Genomic DNA, 17,942 nt, shown 5'->3' with positions numbered 1-17,942 from the left:
ACATAGAAAAATATATGTGTAGGCAATTTTCTCATTGGCAAAACCCCCTAGATATTTTCCCTCTTTCGCGATCTACTAATCTACTTACTACCTTTATGAGTTTATGATTTGCTACCATAGAAAAGTAGGTCGTTCATTGTGAAAACGGTAGACATGACAAAAAAAGGCTTGGGAACTGCGAAGGAAAACAAATACAAGTGTGTGTGGTACTCTTTTGTTTTCCTTGCTTGAGGCCTACAGTGCTTTACGAGAACAAACGCCACCTAACGCTTAAAAATTACACTAAAGTCTAATAAGAAAGAAAGCAAAGGAGAAATGAAGCCCGTTCTCTAAAAAGAAATCACGTAAAAATAGACGAGCCAATTATGTGATGTATTAAATAAAACTCGCACTTTGGACAATGGTACAAGACAATAATCAGGGGTACTTCAACGTGAGGAATTTTGAATAAAATTAATTTTTCCAGAAATGATAATTTAAATGGTTTCTGTACAGGGACAGTTCGTGAAAAGAACCGCATAATATTAAAACAAAAATAGCTTGAATGTGGATGAAGAATTCTGGGTTAGCGAGAAAATTTAAAGTCCACAACCGTTGAAAAGGCCCACAAAAGGAAACCAAACCACTACCACAATCTTGAAAATACCAAAGTTATGACGAACGAGAGCACAACGGCGACCCAAGTGGTTTTGATTGTGATTCCGCTATTCATTCCTCCTGAAAGATAACGAAAGAAAAATGTTAAAAAGTGGCCTAGGAGTCAATAATTGCAATAACTTACTCCACCCGGCTTTTTCTTCAGTATTCTGTTTCTGGAGCCATTCCATTAACGGTTGAAAGTATTCCATGATGGCTCCTGGATCCATCCGGCTCGTTCGACCGCGAGTGAGAATGCGGATGGCATCAGGCCACGGTTTAGATGAGCCCAACTTCAACAGCTCTCTATAATAATTGAAAAATATTGTTACTGGCAATCTATTCAGTCATGCGATACAAATATGATATGCATTACGCCAATAGTTTTCCGGCTTCTCGTGACTGATAAATATCACATTTATGCAACGGTCCCACGTGACCGGAAGCTTCGCATAACACCTTGTGCAGTTGGAATTGGAGCACAAAACTGACGAAATATCTGCGGAAGAGGTCAGTTATACATTAGAAACTAATTTACAGTATCTAAAATTAAATTTTCGGTAGAAACGAACAAACCTGATATAAGGTGTGTTGGCTGGAACATGATACTTGGCACCCGCATCAAAATCATGTTCACTACGATTCACAGGAGGTGCCACGCCTTGATAGCGAAGCCGGAGATCCCACCACGCCTTATTCATTTGATCGAATGGAATTTCACCGCTAAACACCTTCCAGCGCCACTACGAAATCAATAAAACGGGTTTCAAATTGCACGCACTTCAATCGAACTAATCCTATTATTAAACCTGATCAAGCAAAAATCCAAAAGGTAGGAAAGCAATCTTATCCAGAGCCATAGAATAAAGATAATTGATATCGACTTCGGGATCGTCGGCTGCTTTATCCAATAATCCAATCTTTTGCATGTGCTTGGGTGTCGAGACGGACAACGCGACGACATCTCCAATTGCTTCGTGAAAACCTAGAAGTAATACGAAATAACAGTTGTAAACTCTACCACATTTCGTGATCGTTAGTTAACACTTACCTGGGTTAGCACCTTCCCTGAAGGCTAACGGTTGATTCACATATTGCATGTCTGAAAGTAATGGGGGTAGAATAAATACACGGGGCAATATACTACCTGCATGATCTTGAACGTTATGTTTATTTCACTAATACTCACAGTACTGAATATGTCCTAGTTCGTGGTGGGCAGTAGTCAAATCCTCCATGGTGACTTCTGTGCACTGCTTGATGCGGAAGTCGCGTCCGTTGCAAAAATCCCAAGCCGAGGCATGACATACCACTTCGCGATCTAGCGGTTTTTCTAGCATCGATGCAGTCCAGAACGAATCAGGGACAGACTTCATACCCAGCGAGACGAAGAACTGATCAGCGAGTTGGAACATCCGCACCGGATCATAGCCTTGGCGCTTGAGACTCAGGGTAACGTCCATGCTATTTTTGTTGGGGAAAGGGACCGTTGTATCGTATAAATTACTCCATGACTGAGCCCACATGTTGCCCAACAAATGAGCAGGGATCGGTCCATCTAGAGGTACAATCTTCCCATGTTGATGATGCAACCTTCGGCGGACGTAGGCGTGTAGCTGCTGGTATAGTGGCCTCAACCCCATCCAGAGTTCGTCGAGCTCTGAATTGAAATCTTCGATATCGTATGAGGCCCTCCATTGATCTCCAGTATCCTTGAAACCTAAAAAGTTATATATTGATCATTAAGTTGTCATCAATAACAGACTACTTCCCAGAACATGATTTGCAATTTTAAAAGATCGTGTGGTATGTATGTAGGACACACAAGCGGGATTTTTGAGGTTTGTGATGAAGCAGATGTTAGGTTACCATAAATAGGCTTCACTGCGGGATAATTAGAGACAACTGATATTGCTTAACTTACCGTTTAAACGAGCAGCCTCGTTAGATAACTCAACGTAGCGCATGAATTTGGATCGAAGGGGCCGTCCAGTTTCCTCGTGCCATTGTTGCCACATGTAGGTTAATTCATTGTCATCTTTGGATTTGGCCATGATGCGGGTCAAATCTGCAAGCAACATGACCAATAAATATTTTATGAATTCACTCAATGAAGGAATCGCAAGTACCAGGATCGAGTGCAAGGTTGCACTTAACTGACTCCATTCGGATCGGTAGTGACGCGTTCTTAGGCTGCTTAACGTAAGGACAAACTCGATTGCGACTATAAATGTCTCGCATATCTGCCAGAAGCTGTTGAATCTGAAAAAGGACATGCAGCCATTGATCACAATGAGTGACAAGGAAAGGAAACGGGACATCATGAATTATTGCCTACTACCTCTTTGAGTTTTTCTTCTGGAAGAGCTGCTCTACCGAGAACAGAAAGCACCTTGAATTGGCGACGGATACTCGGATCGCGGAACGTCTTCCATTTGAAAGTCGTAGCGGTTGCCCAGACGTCCTTTTGAAATTTGGCGTATTCCAGTTGCGTTTCCAACTAAAAGGTTACATTTTAAATCGATAACGTCAGTTTCTCCGTTAGATCGATTTGGATTAATCCAAAAAAGCCGAAAACTGTAACAAGAGAAGATGGGATAGCTCTACTCAACAACAAGGGTCAACGACCCTCATTCTTGATGCTGAAAAAAGAACTGCTAGATTGCACGGCGAAAATGAAGAGGAGTGTTAAGGTAAATACAGACAGCTGTTGTCGGAAAATAAAGACAGAAGCTACCGTTTCGTTTCTCAGTCTAGATCTCAGGTCGCCATAGCTCGTTGAACTGTTATGTTTAAATCAACGTCCTCCCAGAAATAAATACGACATCCTCGGCCAGTGTGGTTTTCTTACAGTGATGCGAAACTGGTAATGAGTTACGCTATTGGCTGTAGATCGAGCGATTTTACACGGCAGTGAACGCGGCAAATTGCTAATATGGCACGCTAAACACGTTTTGAAGTGAGTCTTACCACACAGAGGCGGATTAGCTTCAGTGATTTTACACTATGAGTAAGTTGCTTTAAAACAAAGAATGCCGCGGAAACGTGTGACTGGGATTAGGTACGATTAAAAAAACCAATCAGGAAGTAAGTCCCTCGCAGCGGTAAGAGTAACTTCCTCATACAACGTTTTTATTTATTTATACATGTTTTTTCTCTCTTTTAGAACATCCTCGAGCTATAAGAACAAAAGAAAAAAAAACCGTAAGACAGAACTCTCAGTTGACCATCTGCTGTGGCCTTACAGATTATTACGTACGTTGTACCCGCCAGATAGTCCTCGAAAGTTCCAAACTGTAAATTCACACACTACAATGACCATGTACTCGCTAGTAGTCTTGAGAAGCTAGAGCCTACTAAACTGACTATTCCAACCAAAAGATTGTAAATTTTACTTGGGACACTAATCTTTTTCTCAAAATTCGCCATGTCATTAATTAGTACGTCAGCTGCCAGTACTTTTTTAGATCACATATTAAATGTTGTACTCACCATTCGCTGTTTGCTAGACTCGGTGATGTTGGTATTGAAATCCCATTGGGTGTTCATAACATTGTTACACATGGCACTTGCTTCGCGATCGTATGCCAATAAGAAATTAAGAGCCTCTTTTTCATCGGTGTTATTTCCCTGCACTTATAAAAATCAAAATAAGAAACTACTACTTCAAAAATTGAAATCAAAGAAAAAAACTTGCCTGAATGTATCTGGTGTTGGGGGTTGAAGTGATGTTGCGTGCAGAGGCGTAACATAGCGCCATCGCCAGCAATAAGAACCGTCTCATGATGGAAGGTGCTTCTTTCGTGGAACCAGAAGAATGACTGTTGAAACGAACAGGCTAACTCAGCTCCTCACCTAAAGTGCTCGAGAGAAACGGCTGCAGACCAGCTGCCAACAACCATCCAGTGCTATGCGGCCCGTTAGCTATGGGTTATTCGCTCGGCCAGCGATGGCCGCAATAGCCGTCCCTTTCAACAGCAGAAGTAGCAACAGCACGGCTGCTGTGCTGCTGCTATGCTGCATGACGGTTATTACAACTCATCCAGACCATCCAATTCATTTTCACCCATCTTTTGCGACACACATTCACCGACTTGAAACATATACACGAAGCTTGATCAACTTAAGAATCTATTCAGTGTCCATTGTTATCACATTTCAAGGAAAAGAACGGGATTTTTGGGTACTTTTTCTCATATGATGGAAAAAATTTAGATTGATTCGGATGACTGAACTTTTCAATCAACGCTATGTCGCTATCACACCGTGAATTTAAGCAATTGAATCGTATAATGTACTAATAGCCGATGATGCAACGTCCTGTTCGCAACAGACCAAGTCGTGCGGAACGCGGGTTACCAAAGAAGCCCGGAAATAAAACGTAGATTTACAGGGAAAAAAAAAGATAATCTTAGATGAAAAAACTATTCCAGGGTAAGAAATATGTACTTTTTAAAGAATTGGTTACCTTCTCGTTCAATGCTCCCGTCTCTCAACTGCTGACCACCTGGACTTGTCTCAGTCAATCAAATTGAGCTGAAAAGAGACAAACATTTTAATTAGTTACATTTTAAAACATTCACGGAGGGCTTTTTATCGGGGCTGAGTACACACATAATAGTTGTTTAATCCAACAATAACATGTGCTTGTAAAGCGTTAAAACAGTCGGGAGTATAAAAATTTTCCGATTCCAATGATGCACAACGTCATTTCCTTTTCCATTATTTGTTAAATCGAAATCCCAGCATAGTCTCAGCTAAGCACTCGTATAAACTAGAAGAAACTCAACTGGAAAAATTCAAGTGGCAACCACAGACATTCCCATCAGCTGAGATTTTGATTCATTTTCAAAAGAAACGAAAATATTAAGGTTGTTCACCTTCCTTTAGCGATGAGAAAAACTGGTGTTATGGACATTCCCCCCTATTCTCCAATCGTCTGCACTTTTTTTAAAGATAGGACAAGAATAGCAAACGAAAAATATGGAAAACATAAAAGGATAAAAAAAATATTAAAAAGAGTATTCCAACAATAATTCTTAACAAGCCTCCCTGAAATCTCCGCAATGTTGAAAGAACAATAAGGCGCAAATAAGCCTGGTATGTAGGGCAAATATTATGTCTCGAGCAGCAGATGACTTGACTTAGTGTTACGTTATAGGACAAAGTGGTTACGCTCGGTAAGCGAGTTGGTGCAAAACATGTGTTGCAAGTTTGCGACTTGATTTTTCAAGTTCAGGACAATCGCACGGTAATAACACAAGGAAAGCAAACAAAAGAAGAAAAATTACACTTACCAGTTCTTCATCTTCATCCACGGAATCGATTTCGTTCACTTGTTGCTGTTTAGGTAATCGAAGGAATGTCTCAGCTTGATGTTTGTCAACGTCAGATAAAGGACATTCGTCTTTCGTGATCAAACCCAGTGATTCAGTCAAATATTTTTGCCAAAAGTCAGTGAAGTAATTGCTGATGACTTGTTCTTTAAACTGCTTCATCCAGCGGTTAAAATAAGCCACACGGCCCTCTGCCACGGAATGTTCCCGATAAGCTTCAATGCAATTCTTGGCTTTTACCATTAGAGGAACATTAGTGCCTCCACTGTCTTCAAGTAACTCAAGTATAACTTTTGACATTTCATCATAGATTTCTTCAACTGATTTCTTGCCACTTTGAAGAAGAAGCGAGAAATCTTTGACTGGGTTTGTTGTTCCAACCTTATCAACACTGTTCATTCCTAAAATGAACCCTAGATCGACATCACCGCCTACATCCAACCGAGATTTTTTATTCTGAATCTCCCTTTCCATTTCTTCGGCAGTCGCCGGGATGGCTCTGTAACAAGACAAATAATTAAATTTATCTCAAGCAAATACGTCTGTTGGTTTTGAAAATAAGAATTACTCTCGTTTAGAAGCTTCAAAATCGTTGACTTTAAGCTTCCCAGTTATTTGTAGTGGAAACAATTGCTGAATGCGTTCTAAAACATCTTTCGCTCCTTCCATTAATGATGGGGATGGCTGGAGGTTCATTTTTATGTGCGGCGGAATTTCGGGTAACGGATCTTCAGGATTCAGAACTTTAAAGCCAATTACGTGGCGAACATACTCTTCATAGGGATCAGACATTTTCGTTGAATCAAATGCTTCAGCGTCCGTCAAATCTAGTTTGTCGATCAACTGATCGATTGCCTCCATTTGTTCATGACTAGGTTGACTTTTTGGAGTGATGATGGGTGGGAACTCATACTGACGCCAGTCATCGGCGAAAGGTAGTTCGTGAAAAACTAAACACTGTAAAGAAAATTAATTTAATTCTGTTTCTTAACCTCCTTCATTTAGCATTTATATGGTAAACCTCATATTTGAATTTGATTCGCGGCGAAAGAACTCCAAGGGCCATGCGGCAGTTGTTCGCATAAACATATCGAACAAGTGCAACTTTACCCGTCTCTGCCATTGCGTTAATAAGGGCTGATAAGGCAATTTGTGAATTCTAATTAACATTAATAAAAAAAAGATTTAGTTTTCACGATAGAATTAAACAAATTACACTGAAGCTGATATTACGCGATCAACAACGCCCGATTTCCGGTGTGAAAAAATAAATCTTGTTCCGGTCCCTGAACCAAACTGAGGAGGAATGGGATCTACAAAAGCTAAGACGGACAAGCATTTGTTTCCAGACTTGTAACTCCACCGTTTCTCGTCCTCAACTTTGGAAAATGTTTGAGAACTTAGCCAAATTAACGACATGTAGCTATTATTATAATCGAAATATACCTGTTATTGGGATGATTCTGCTACCATATTTGAAAGCAGTCAAGACATCTTGTTTGTCTATAATTGCGTTCGATTGTTCCTTCTGATAGGTTCTTTCTTTATCAACAAGGGCTTCACCAGTGCTTATTTCTTCACTCCATTTAAGGCTATCGCTCTTTTTCGTCTAAAAAAGTCATTGGCGTAAGTGACAGTCATTACTTTTTTGCTTTGTACCAAATATATATTTACTTTTATGTAAGCAGAAATTGGAATTTGGATTTTAGATCCAATATCTAAAGTTACATTAAACGGTGAACCAATTTTTGGTTGCTCCGTTACGTTAACCACATCAGCAGAAAAATCTCCAAAGCTATAAATTCCTCCATTAGCCTATGAAATATAAACTGTAATTTTTTTGCAAAATAATGCAATTAATGTCATCTTAACAAAGAGCAAACCTCTTGAATAAGTTGACAGGCAGTTAGTTCTCCTTTACTCATCTTTTCTTCATTCTCTAGCATTTCTTGATTTATGTTTGATCCTACAATAAACAGGCTGGTATGTTCAGCCAAAAGGGCAGATATATAGGCTTTCTGGGTTCTCTCAGAAGTTTTGAAGGGTGACTCAAATGCAGTAAAAAATATTATTTGAATGGAACTGTAGACATTCCCAGCTTTCACTTTCCTGTGGATCAGGTCTAGTGCAACACCCAAGGCATCCATCCAATCTCCTTCACAATTTTTTGTTTGTACAGTTTCATTCACAAGTTTTGCTGTCTCCCAACTGACTTTCTCCATGTTCTTCAGAACTTGAATGTTCTTATAATCAAGGCTATTTTGTGTCTTATCTGATCCACTCAATATAACAGCTACATCATCAATTGCATTATTTATGAATATCTGGGGGAAAAAAGAATTATAAAGTGGTTGCATTTATTCAAATTAGAATAGGATCTACTAAATTTATTATACTTTCTGTTGGATGAACGCAATAAGGCATTCTTTAATCTGTTGAGCATATGTTCTGTCACAATGTAATATCTTTGAAGTAGGAGAACCAATGTCAGCAATCAAAACATAGCCATTCTAAAAAAAAGTAATGTAGTTAGTTTCCATGTAAAGCCAAGATTGTGAACAAGATAACTTGAAAGAAAAATTACTTTTGGTTTTACAGCTTTGGAATTAGGTCGGTGACTCGTACCAGGTTGGCTCCAATTAGAATTCCTCGAATATGACATGGTCTAGTAATGTTGAAGTTGAACATTGGCATTGGCAATCCACAAACACATGAGTTTTTTTTCCTCTATATTAAGAGTACATTAAAAATTCATGCCTTTGATTCAATATACCACATCAGTTGTTAGCACACCTTGGCTTAATTTATTGATGGACTGTATATGTTCTAACCTTGTTGAAAGTTAAGAAAACTTTTAGTCGTGTATCGTGGATACGTGGAAAAAATTCGTCGAGATTTGAATGTTGAAAATTCGTCATTCGGAACATCGTCTGCACACGACACGACGCCATCTATGAACGCATCTTCATTTTCAAACGGCTGTTCGTTATTGCAACAACTCCATCTTTGATTTCCCGCTTGGTTTTCGAAACGGTCACATAAAGACATTTCAGTTTATAGGCGTGTTTGTTTACATGTCACTAGTGTTGTTCAGAACATCGTAAGTGTTGAAAACGGAGAGTGCAAACTATTTTTCATATTTTCGATCTGTTATTAGTTTAATACAGGTTATAATAGAACATTTTAGTGCTGGCTGTCATGATGGCTGTTAGCATGACGCCAACTATGGAAAGGTTTCCACCAAAACCGGTAACTAATTCGCGAAGAAGTATATCACTTTTCAGCAGTCCGAAAGTCCGAAAATCCATAGGATTCAGCAATGTCTCCCCAGCTCTTCTGCTTGAAACACCACATGCAGAAACAGGTGTACCATTGGACCCATCAAAGTCTGTCCAGGTTTGTTATTTATTCTCTCTTTTCTGAAATGATGAACACTTATCTTCAAAATTTACCTAGATTCAGAATAATGATGAGCAAGAGTTACGAGAGAGACAGAAGCAGAGAGCTGCTGAAATGCAACAGCAAAGCTTGGCCTCCCCGTCTACTCCTGCTGATCGTAGGAAGTCTATGGGTCCAGCCACTGGAATGACCAATGCAGCTTTGGTTGAACACTATTCCAACTGCATTAAACTTTCTGCAGAAAATGTAGGTCTACTAGCATATTATTGTTGGACACAATCAATTTTCTCACAACAACAACAATTAATACTTTACCTTTTTTGAAAGAAAATCAACATGAAAAATGCCTTCAACTTGCAACTTATAGACTGCATGTCTGAAATGTTAAGGAAAAAGGATCCAGAGATGAATAACTTTCAGGTGAGGATTAATCTAGTATTGTAGATTTGTTTAAATCAATGTAGAATTAAGTATTGAAATTGTGGTCTAGGCTGCCAGCTGTACATTAGATGCCAGTGCCAAGATCTATGCCTACAGAGTTGACTGTGTTCATATAGACACTATTAAAATGGCTGGAGGCTTAGGGAGAACTGGAGATGAAGGCCAGCAAGAGCAAGAAGGAAATGGACAAGCTGAAGGAGAACAGGATGAGGCTAATAAAGTCAAGAAAAAGGCAAAGGTATAATTTAAGTGGCATATGTTTATGTTGGAATACAACCTGACTTGAAAAAATCTCGTTTTTTACAGAAAAAGAACAAGAAAACCATTGAAACAAATGTCGATCATATTAACATGTCGAAATTTGATCTCGAATATGACGTCGACCCATTGTTCAAAAAGAACTCAGCTAGATTTGATGAAGGTCGTAACGGAGGAGTAAACTTTCTAACTTCTTTGATGTTGAAGGTAACAAAAGTTCAGTTCATGTTGAAAAAGAATTTCATAGTAAACTTGTATTTTTTCTTTTTGTAGGACGATGGTTGCCAACTTATTATGGACTCTGATTCGTTGTGTAATGCCGTGTCTCACCGTTTAGAACAAACTCAGACTTCGTGCCCTGTTGTTCAAGGCAAGAAATTTTTATTGATATTAAATTTATTTGCAAGTCTTACAGTTGAAATTCTTTCTGCAGGTTTAGATTCAGCTGAGATTTGCCCTACTCTGAAAGGATTCAGTTTTACTACGTGGGATCCCACGAATGACGATCTCATGGGTCTTCTTCAAAGCCCCACCAAGAGGAAACATGAAGAATACCAAGTGCCTTTGTTACCTACTTCTAACGAAGATCACGCTTTCGATATGGATGCCGTTCCCGAAACGTATGGTGGCAATGATTCTGAAAACGAAACCCATCTGGGAATGGAAGACATTGACGAAGAGGAAGGCATCGATCGTCACCGGAATGGTGACAGACGAATGAATCCAGTGCCCATCCTTGCCGGCAACGGGAAAAATTTGGGGATCGTTGAGCTTAAAGATCAACTCAACAGGCAAGACTATTCCTATTTCAGTGTCGCTGTTCGCTCAGCCTGGGCGGGTCCACTCCACTGGCGACTTAACAAACTAGGACAGAGAGGTTTAACACTTGGTTAATTTCTTACAGCTCAGTGATTTAATTATAATAAATTCAACATTGTAGTTGATCCGAATCGAGAAGTAAAGAAAAAGCGGCGGAAGGATGCATTCGTCATGAGTTTTGAAGATATTCCTGATTTTGGAAACGATTTCAAACCTGCAAAGAGTACATCCAAGTTAACAAATGCCACTTTGCTCCAGTGGCTACCGGAGAAGATTACTCTTCCAGAAGACTTGCACTACGGTTTGAAGGAATTCTCTCAGTGAGTTGATAGTGATCAGTAAAACCAATTACTTTGCGTTTTAAAATGTTTTTGTAAATCTACTATTCAGATCGTTTACGCGGCCCATGCTGTCAGTGAGATCAAGCACGAAAACTGGACCTTCGCAGGACCTGGAGGGAATCCTATCGCCTTACGATTACTCGAATCGAAGAGATGCCGATAACTTCTGCCCTGAGGTCAACGCTGACTCATCAGACAACGATGATCATCACGACGATCCTATGACATTTAATGATCAAACAGCCGATTTTGCAAGCCAAAGTGATGGTACCAAAACGTTTGGCCAATTCTCTGGAGATAATCTTATCGCTGCTCCGAACATGGTACGAAAATTCTCCTATCCAACCATTTCCTAAACTTAAATTCTTCATTTTGTGATAGGTGGCCAAAATTCAAATTAATTATGCCAAAGTAGCCAAGAAGATGGATATGAGGCGATTGAAATCGACTATGTGGAACATGCTGAATCAGGTATTAGTCACCTCGCCATTTGTTACAAATTGTTAATGAACGAATTCACATTATCTTCGTATTTGTAGCCCAACGAAACTGATAATGCTCAGAAGCCTACTGCAGGGAACCCGAAAGGATTCTGTCAGATGTACAACCAAATCCCTAATTTACTTCCACAGAAAATGGCCGAAAACTTGAGTGTAGCTTTGGCTTTTGCAGCTCTGCTCCATTTGGCTAACGAGAACACTCTTCATCTTGCGCAAGAGTATGGGAATTTGGACGATTTCGCCATCGTTCATCCCAATTAATAATAAAAATTGTGGATTCATGACCCTATTACCCTTTTACTCGTGTACACTTTAGAACAACAAAAGACCCACTTTTTTTTGTATCTTCCCCACAAATATTATTGGCCTGTGCATTACAAGTTTGTTTTTTTTTAATTATCTCTAGCAAATGAAATAATGGTACATTTATTTGAACTGAAAAAAACGACAAAATTTCCTTGCGGTTTGATCAACGAGGCATGTATTGGGTTAAGATGAGACGAACATGGAACAATCGGACAAACTTAGAAAACTGCAACCCATTATAGTTAGGGTTCCACCAAGGCAACACACTGTTGTTTTTTGGACATCACTACAACACGCACGCTGTATACTTACTTTTTTGTAATTGAAACAGTACTTGAATAATAAGAATTACTTAAAAAAAAAAAAGAAACAAACAATCAAACAAACAAACATATTCCAATATTTAAATTTCTCCCGGATTGTTTTTCTTTCGGGGAGAGAGCAGCGAAACAGTAGACGAAAAAACCGACGAACAAACAAAGATTTTGGGATTGAAGGATGAAAAAACGGTCAATTTTCGGACACACAAAACGAAAACAATGTGGCGTAAAAGAAGAAGAATGAGAAAAAAGATTTACAATTCTTTTTGTTTAATAGACGTAAGATTGAAGAAAGGAAAAAAGATGGAAAGAGAGAGAGAGCAGTTGTCTGTGTGTGTTTTTTTCAAAAAGATATACAACTTCACGGTCCTTCTCCTGATGTGCCCAGAAGATTATTTTTTTTTTTTTTAGCTGAATAGTCGAGGAACAAACAGTTACGACACACACAAGATTATTTGGAGAAAAGGAAAAGAGAAGAGGATGGATGAGACACCACAGCAAAATTTGAAATCATTACATCATCTCCGAGCGGGTGAGGATCCATCGAAACGAAAGAAACGCGTAAATTTTATGAGGCCAGTGGTAGGTAGGGTTTTTTGTAATTTTGTATAATAATAATAATATTATAGACAACATTTTGCACTTAACTTTTTTTTTGGTGGGGGGGGGGGGGAGGAGAATGGCGTCTAAAGAGGGATATTGAGGGGGGGGGGGAGGTATATGTATAACAAGCGAACCAATATGATGTGTACGGTACCCGATTTTGTCTATATAGAAACATGGATCAGCGCATGTGGCGTATGCGGGAATTCAAAAATAATTCGAACTGAAGAAGAAAACAAATGTTAACTGCCCCCCAAAAAAACGTGATGAATCGGTGGTAAAGAAACTATTTTGTGTCACAGTTAAAGAAACATAAAACACACCAAACAAATGCAGCGAGTGGCGTGTTTGATTTATGAATCGAATCATCAATCATTGAAGGAAAAACAAAAAAAAATTTAGCAAACTGGCTGTTCTAATCCCTCAAATAAACTGCAAGCCCAGACGCTAGATGGCAAATATCTATCACAGCGACCAGTCATTCTCACGTAACGTTGAGAAGAAAGAAAAAACAAACGGAGAAGATGAAGGTGACGAGATGGATGGAAAATAAAGAAAGAAAATATATAGCGCGTGCTGGAGCCAGATGGATTCGAGGGGGTAAGTGACGGAATGCCTACGTACGAGGAGTAAAGTGGTGGTTTCTCTTCTTTAAAGACTTTTCTACTTTTTTCAAAAAGTGACATTATTCATTAATAATATGGCGGGAGGTTTTTTCCAGGGGCGTTTGGTAAGAGATGATGGAGCAGCAGAATCATTTCAAAGAAAACATTGAGATCAACAAGCTCGCCTACGAGGGGACAAACAACATCCGGCAGAATGAGAGAAGATTTTCTTTTTCCATTTTTTCCCAGATAAGGGTTGAAAGCTCCAACCTAAAAAAGGATCGACGGGTTACACACGCCACGACACATCGTTTTTTGTTTGTTTTCTTGTTTTTCTTTTTTTTTTTTTGTTTTTTTTTTTGTGGGGTAGGGGAGGGTCAAGTGCGATTGCAAGAGACGAAAAAATATCAATTTTCGGAAAAAAAAAATAATAATAATCAAAAAATAAAGAAGGAAGCTATGGAAGATTGCTTTGTTTTGGGGAGGACACTAAAGCCAAAGTGTGTGGTGGTGGTGGTGAAGATTGTGTGTGTGTGGGAGCCCTCCGCTCTTCCAGGGAGGGTCAATGGCGCCCAGGACAGATAAAAAGACGAAGAAAAAACAAAAATCATCCTGTGTGTTGAGACATGGTGCTGCTACATTCTATTCCAGGCTGTGAAAGAATTCCGATGCATCTCCACGACAAATGGGGCAGGTACGATTCGACTGTTGGAAGGATAAAACAACATTTCATTAAATTATAAAGCTTCGAGTCGATCAATAAAGTCGACTTGGACGGATGGAATTTACCTTGAGCCATTTGTCGATGCATTTGGCGTGATATTCGTGGCTACAGGGGAGAACGCGAAGCGTCTGACGAGTTTCGAATTCGCACATGCAAATGACGCAAGTGCTCTGGCCACCTTCTTCGATCTCGCCAGAAAATCGATACGACGGCAGTTGATCGATCTGCGTACGCGCCAATCCTCGAGGTTTGGCTTCACCCAAGCGTTCGGCTGGAAAAAATATCCAAATATTATTATTTTTATTTTTATTATTTTGAAGCCAGTCAACAACAAGAAAAAAACACAGACCGGAAATTTACCCAAAAGATTATCTAGTCTACGCCAGTATCATATGTTGTGCATCCTTACCCAGATTGAGAAGAGCTTCGTAGTTTTCCGTCTCGACAGGATCAGCGGACGCTGCCCCCAAATCGGGCCCATAACTCATCGGCGGATTAGACAGCATTGCCCTACATTTTCCCAAGGACAAAGCCGAACACGATTAGTTAGTACAAAGTCTCTCGGACAAACAAACGGAAAGACAATTTCCACGAGATGGAATCTTACAAGAATGAAAGGAGGAATCCAGGGTACTGTTGCGGGACGGGTCCGGTACGCCAGGCTCTTCTGGCAGCTGCAGCTGCAGCGGCTGCCGACATGGATGCAACTGTAGCCGCATTAGCCGCGGCGGCTGCAGCGATGGATACGTTGGAGGAAGCTGAAGACGAGGCTCCTAATGAAGACGGACCGGCACCCGAGCCGGAATTGCTGCTGCCAGCGGCCATCATTCCGTTATTGTTGTTGTTATTATTGTTGTTATTTTGACGGCTCCTTCGTAAGCGTTGTTGCTGCTGCTGCTGTTGTTGTTGCTGCTGCTGCTGCTGCTGATGGTGGTGGTGGTGATGGTGAGAGTGGAGGATTCCGTCATGGACGAAGAACGGATGGCCTTGCAGTTGATTGAGACCTGGATGGTTTTGATTGGCAGCTGGATTCGAATGGCTCGTAATCGTGTACCCTCCTTGGTTGTTGAGCGATAGTCGTCCTCCTCCGCTGGAGGCCAATGACGACAGGGATTGTTGGTGATGGAGGGAGAGTTGCTGTTGTTGTTGTTGCTGTTGCTGCTGGCGGACGTGGCCGTAAGAGGAGGTGGATGACGAGGAAGATGAAGAGGAAGCTGCAGGATTGATAGGCATAGTGCTATAGGATCCGGGGTGAGAGTAAGGGGATGGACCGACTGCAGCAGCGATGGCGGCGGCGGCAGCTCGTCGATAGTCGGACTCGGCTGTCCGCTGCTGGAGCAAGGTTGGCGGAGGGACGTGAGCAAAGGGCGGTTGGTTGTGGGCCGGCTGGACCATTCCGACGCCGACACCTACACCGACGCCTACGCCGATACCTACGCCAAGCGAGGTAACCTGCAAAGGTTGATGGCCCTGTGAGGGACCGGCCAAAGGATGGCCGGCCAGCTGATGATGGTGATGGTGGTGGTGGTGCGGATGGTGATGGTGGTGGTGCGGATGGTAAATGGGTGTGTAGGGGTGATGGTGCGGGTGGTGTTGATGATGCTGGTGCGGAGCAGGAGGCGGAGGAGGAGGCAAGCACGAGGCCAGCTGGTGGAGTTGCGTAGAGGCCGGCAGGTGGTGCTGGTGGCCGCCAGTGCAGCCGTAAAGGGCGGCTTGATGATGGACTTGCTGATGGCAATTGGGATTCTGAGACATGTGATGATGCGGGCCTCCTCCTCCTCCTCCGCCGCCGTTACTGCCACTACCCCCACCACTGGCGCTCGTGCAAAGAGGAGGCATTGGACCGTGATTGCCGGGTCCGTGGGCCGCCACGGCCGCTGCTGCCGCGGCCGCAGCAGCAGCTGAATACAACGAATTCAACTGAGGTGGCAGGTTAACCGGAATCGAAACGGGAACCTGTTTTAATAAAACAAATAAAATCAATCAATCAATGTGTACGGCCAATATTTTCAATCTAAACGGTCGACAATCGACAAAAAGTTGTGGGGTTATTGGGGCCGTTTTGGCCTACCGTAATGAGAGAGAGGACACTCACAGCCCCAGTATCGACACCGTGTCGGTAGGGCATGGCGCAGATCAGCATAGCCAGTTAAGTATGACGATATTGTTACAGAGGTCGCACACGACAGAGACAATCATCGGGATTGAGAGAGAAAAAGATAGTAGAGAGAGAGAGAGAACTGTGTGAGCTATATACTCTGATGGCGGCGGCGGCGGAGCGCGCACACGAGAACGGAATCGATCGACGACACACTTTTCGGGTGGTGGCGGACGGGGGGGTAGCAATGGGGGGAGGTGTGGGCCGAAAGAAGGGCGGGGGTTTTGCCTATGACGTCCTTGAAGAGGGCCCAGTTGTAGTGTGTGTGTGTGCAACACACAGACGAAGAAAATCGAAATTCTTTTTTTCTTCAAATTAACGCCAATGAGAAGACGAAGGAACCGACATTCCGTTTCTTCCTCTTACGTCATGGAACGAAAAAATGATGGTGGCAACAACGTCCCTTTTGACCCGGAGGAAATTCTTCTTCTTCTTGGACCACCGTCGTTTCTTTATTCTTCCAATGGCGGGTCACCACCGGCCACTAGAAAAACGTCCACCTTGCATGATATTCCTCCTACGCAAGATTCACGACGACATCCCTTGTACATGAAAGCAAAATTATGTGATGGCACCCACAGTCACATACACAGTCACACACACACACAAACACACACGACGGATTTCTCCAGCTACTAAACCCCAACAACCAACCAACACACCGACTCCTTCTTGGCTCCTGAGAGAAGAACTTGGACCACACAAAACTACACCCACAGTTGAAGCCATTACCGTGCGGCTGCCCCCTCTCCGTTGTAGCTCAGCTGCTGCTCATATCTTACTGCGCAGCACCACCACTCCAACTCACTTCCTTTTGGCTGTTGCTACTACGTCAGAGTGACATCCTGCCCCCCCCCCCCCCCATCCCTTCATCTCAAAGTCATCAAATTAACCAGATTTCCTCTTTTTTCGGCCTCGGGATTCTCTCTCTTTTTATCTCATCTTTTGATAAAAAAACGTCTAGATGTTTGATTTAAATGCAAGCTGCGAAAAATAAAGGAGGGAAACATTTTGGGAAAATATTTGGCCCCATGACTTGGCAAAGGGAAGAGATGACCTGATGATTATTATTGGTTGGCGAGTTGGTATGTGCGTCTGCAATGTATACGACGATGGCGTCATCGATCTGTGCATCCTGCGCGCGTGTGTGTGTGTGTATATATATATACATACAATCCATGCGGAATGGGATGGAAGAAATGGCCGCTTCGTTTTCAGATCGACGGACGAGACGGCGCCGGCGCAATGCAAAGTCGACGATAGGGGAGAAAGACTATCGACAACAACTCCGGAGCTGCGCAGTGCACACGCATCCAGTTTTCTCTCTCTCTCTCTCCTTCTCTTTTATTTACTTCTTTCTCTCTCCTATTCCCTTTTAAAAACTTGGCCTCAGCTGATTTCCAGCTCCGTTATCCAACCTCCTCTCGTCTCTCTGCCTTTCTCTCTTCTGACTCTCTCCGTGTTTGGTTGGTGGCCTGTCCTTGAAGCGCTGCCAA

The 17,942-nt window shown here is 41.8% G+C and overlaps 4 protein-coding genes across 10 annotated transcripts; 1 reads left to right on the top strand and 3 right to left on the bottom strand.

Moving 5' to 3' along the window:
- Positions 1-353: 353 nt before the first annotated feature.
- Positions 354-4,534, bottom strand: LOC124340951 (angiotensin-converting enzyme-like). Its single transcript, XM_046793799.1, has 12 exons — positions 4,334-4,534; positions 4,129-4,266; positions 2,978-3,136; positions 2,766-2,898; positions 2,561-2,704; positions 1,826-2,356; positions 1,688-1,738; positions 1,446-1,621; positions 1,213-1,379; positions 1,013-1,135; positions 782-942; positions 354-717 (listed from the first exon to the last, which is right to left on the bottom strand). The coding sequence occupies exons 1-12, from the start codon at positions 4,418-4,420 to the stop codon at positions 626-628; spliced, it is 1,962 nt and encodes a 653-aa protein (XP_046649755.1). The 5' UTR covers positions 4,421-4,534; the 3' UTR covers positions 354-625.
- A 113-nt stretch (positions 4,535-4,647) lies between these two features.
- Positions 4,648-8,887, bottom strand: LOC124340926 (X-ray repair cross-complementing protein 5-like). Of its 6 annotated transcripts, none has more exons than XR_006918185.1 (12): positions 8,766-8,870; positions 8,557-8,699; positions 8,369-8,482; positions 7,856-8,296; positions 7,647-7,787; positions 7,419-7,581; positions 7,206-7,351; positions 6,994-7,131; positions 6,541-6,929; positions 5,934-6,471; positions 5,105-5,172; positions 4,648-4,729 (listed from the first exon to the last, which is right to left on the bottom strand). XR_006918185.1 is itself a non-coding variant. In XM_046793755.1 (11 exons), the coding sequence occupies exons 2-11, from the start codon at positions 8,632-8,634 to the stop codon at positions 5,155-5,157; spliced, it is 2,166 nt and encodes a 721-aa protein (XP_046649711.1). In that variant the 5' UTR covers positions 8,635-8,729; positions 8,804-8,887; the 3' UTR covers positions 4,750-5,154. The 6 variants fall into 6 exon arrangements, 3 of the variants coding, with proteins under 3 accessions (XP_046649711.1, XP_046649710.1, XP_046649709.1); XR_006918184.1 differs by lacking the exon at positions 4,648-4,729 and adding an exon at positions 4,750-4,956 and having other exon boundaries at positions 5,086-5,172; XR_006918183.1 differs by lacking the exon at positions 4,648-4,729 and adding an exon at positions 4,750-4,956.
- Positions 8,888-8,972: 85 nt separating this feature from the next.
- Positions 8,973-12,123, top strand: LOC124340928 (condensin complex subunit 2-like). Of its 2 annotated transcripts, none has more exons than XM_046793758.1 (12): positions 8,973-9,072; positions 9,150-9,368; positions 9,429-9,617; positions 9,699-9,791; positions 9,862-10,050; positions 10,119-10,277; positions 10,344-10,440; positions 10,504-10,947; positions 11,011-11,209; positions 11,280-11,553; positions 11,612-11,701; positions 11,770-12,123. In XM_046793758.1, exons 2-12 carry the CDS (start codon positions 9,171-9,173, stop codon positions 11,989-11,991), a joined length of 2,154 nt encoding a protein of 717 aa, XP_046649714.1. In that variant the 5' UTR covers positions 8,973-9,072; positions 9,150-9,170; the 3' UTR covers positions 11,992-12,123. The 2 variants fall into 2 exon arrangements, with proteins under 2 accessions (XP_046649714.1, XP_046649713.1); XM_046793757.1 differs by having other exon boundaries at positions 8,980-9,072; positions 9,130-9,368.
- Positions 12,124-13,016: 893 nt separating this feature from the next.
- On the bottom strand, positions 13,017-17,306 carry LOC124340989 (protein lozenge-like). Its single transcript, XM_046793854.1, has 5 exons — positions 16,360-17,306; positions 14,896-16,244; positions 14,698-14,798; positions 14,354-14,559; positions 13,017-14,269 (listed from the first exon to the last, which is right to left on the bottom strand). The coding sequence occupies exons 1-5, from the start codon at positions 16,429-16,431 to the stop codon at positions 14,207-14,209; spliced, it is 1,791 nt and encodes a 596-aa protein (XP_046649810.1). The 5' UTR covers positions 16,432-17,306; the 3' UTR covers positions 13,017-14,206.
- Positions 17,307-17,942: the final 636 nt, after the last annotated feature.

This window comes from Daphnia pulicaria, chromosome 5 (assembly GCF_021234035.1).
Source record: "Daphnia pulicaria isolate SC F1-1A chromosome 5, SC_F0-13Bv2, whole genome shotgun sequence".
Lineage (NCBI taxonomy): Eukaryota > Metazoa > Arthropoda > Branchiopoda > Diplostraca > Daphniidae > Daphnia > Daphnia pulicaria.
Note: the sequence above shows the minus strand (reverse complement) of the source record. Positions and strands in the feature narration are given on the sequence as shown.

Coding starts and splice junctions, on each gene's coding strand:
- LOC124340951 (XM_046793799.1), bottom strand. CDS start 4,420: ATGAGACGGTTCTTATTGCTGGCGATGGCGCTATGTTACGCCTCTGCA. Junction 3,137..4,128: donor AGTCTAGCAAACAGCGAATG/GTGAGTACAACA, acceptor GTAACCTTTTAG/TTGGAAACGCAACTGGAATA. Junction 1,622..1,687: donor CAGGGAAGGTGCTAACCCAG/GTAAGTGTTAAC, acceptor TATTACTTCTAG/GTTTTCACGAAGCAATTGGA.
- LOC124340926 (XM_046793755.1), bottom strand. CDS start 8,634: ATGTCATATTCGAGGAATTCTAATTGGAGCCAACCTGGTACGAGTCAC. Junction 8,483..8,556: donor CCAAAGCTGTAAAACCAAAA/GTAATTTTTCTT, acceptor ACTTTTTTTTAG/AATGGCTATGTTTTGATTGC. Junction 7,132..7,205: donor AATCGGGCGTTGTTGATCGC/GTAATATCAGCT, acceptor AATGTTAATTAG/AATTCACAAATTGCCTTATC.
- LOC124340928 (XM_046793758.1), top strand. CDS start 9,171: ATGATGGCTGTTAGCATGACGCCAACTATGGAAAGGTTTCCACCAAAA. Junction 9,618..9,698: donor TTAAACTTTCTGCAGAAAAT/GTAGGTCTACTA, acceptor CTTTTTTGAAAG/AAAATCAACATGAAAAATGC. Junction 11,210..11,279: donor GGTTTGAAGGAATTCTCTCA/GTGAGTTGATAG, acceptor TCTACTATTCAG/ATCGTTTACGCGGCCCATGC.
- LOC124340989 (XM_046793854.1), bottom strand. CDS start 16,431: ATGCTGATCTGCGCCATGCCCTACCGACACGGTGTCGATACTGGGGCT. Junction 16,245..16,359: donor GTGTCCTCTCTCTCATTACG/GTAGGCCAAAAC, acceptor TTATTAAAACAG/GTTCCCGTTTCGATTCCGGT. Junction 14,270..14,353: donor GCATCGACAAATGGCTCAAG/GTAAATTCCATC, acceptor TCCTTCCAACAG/TCGAATCGTACCTGCCCCAT.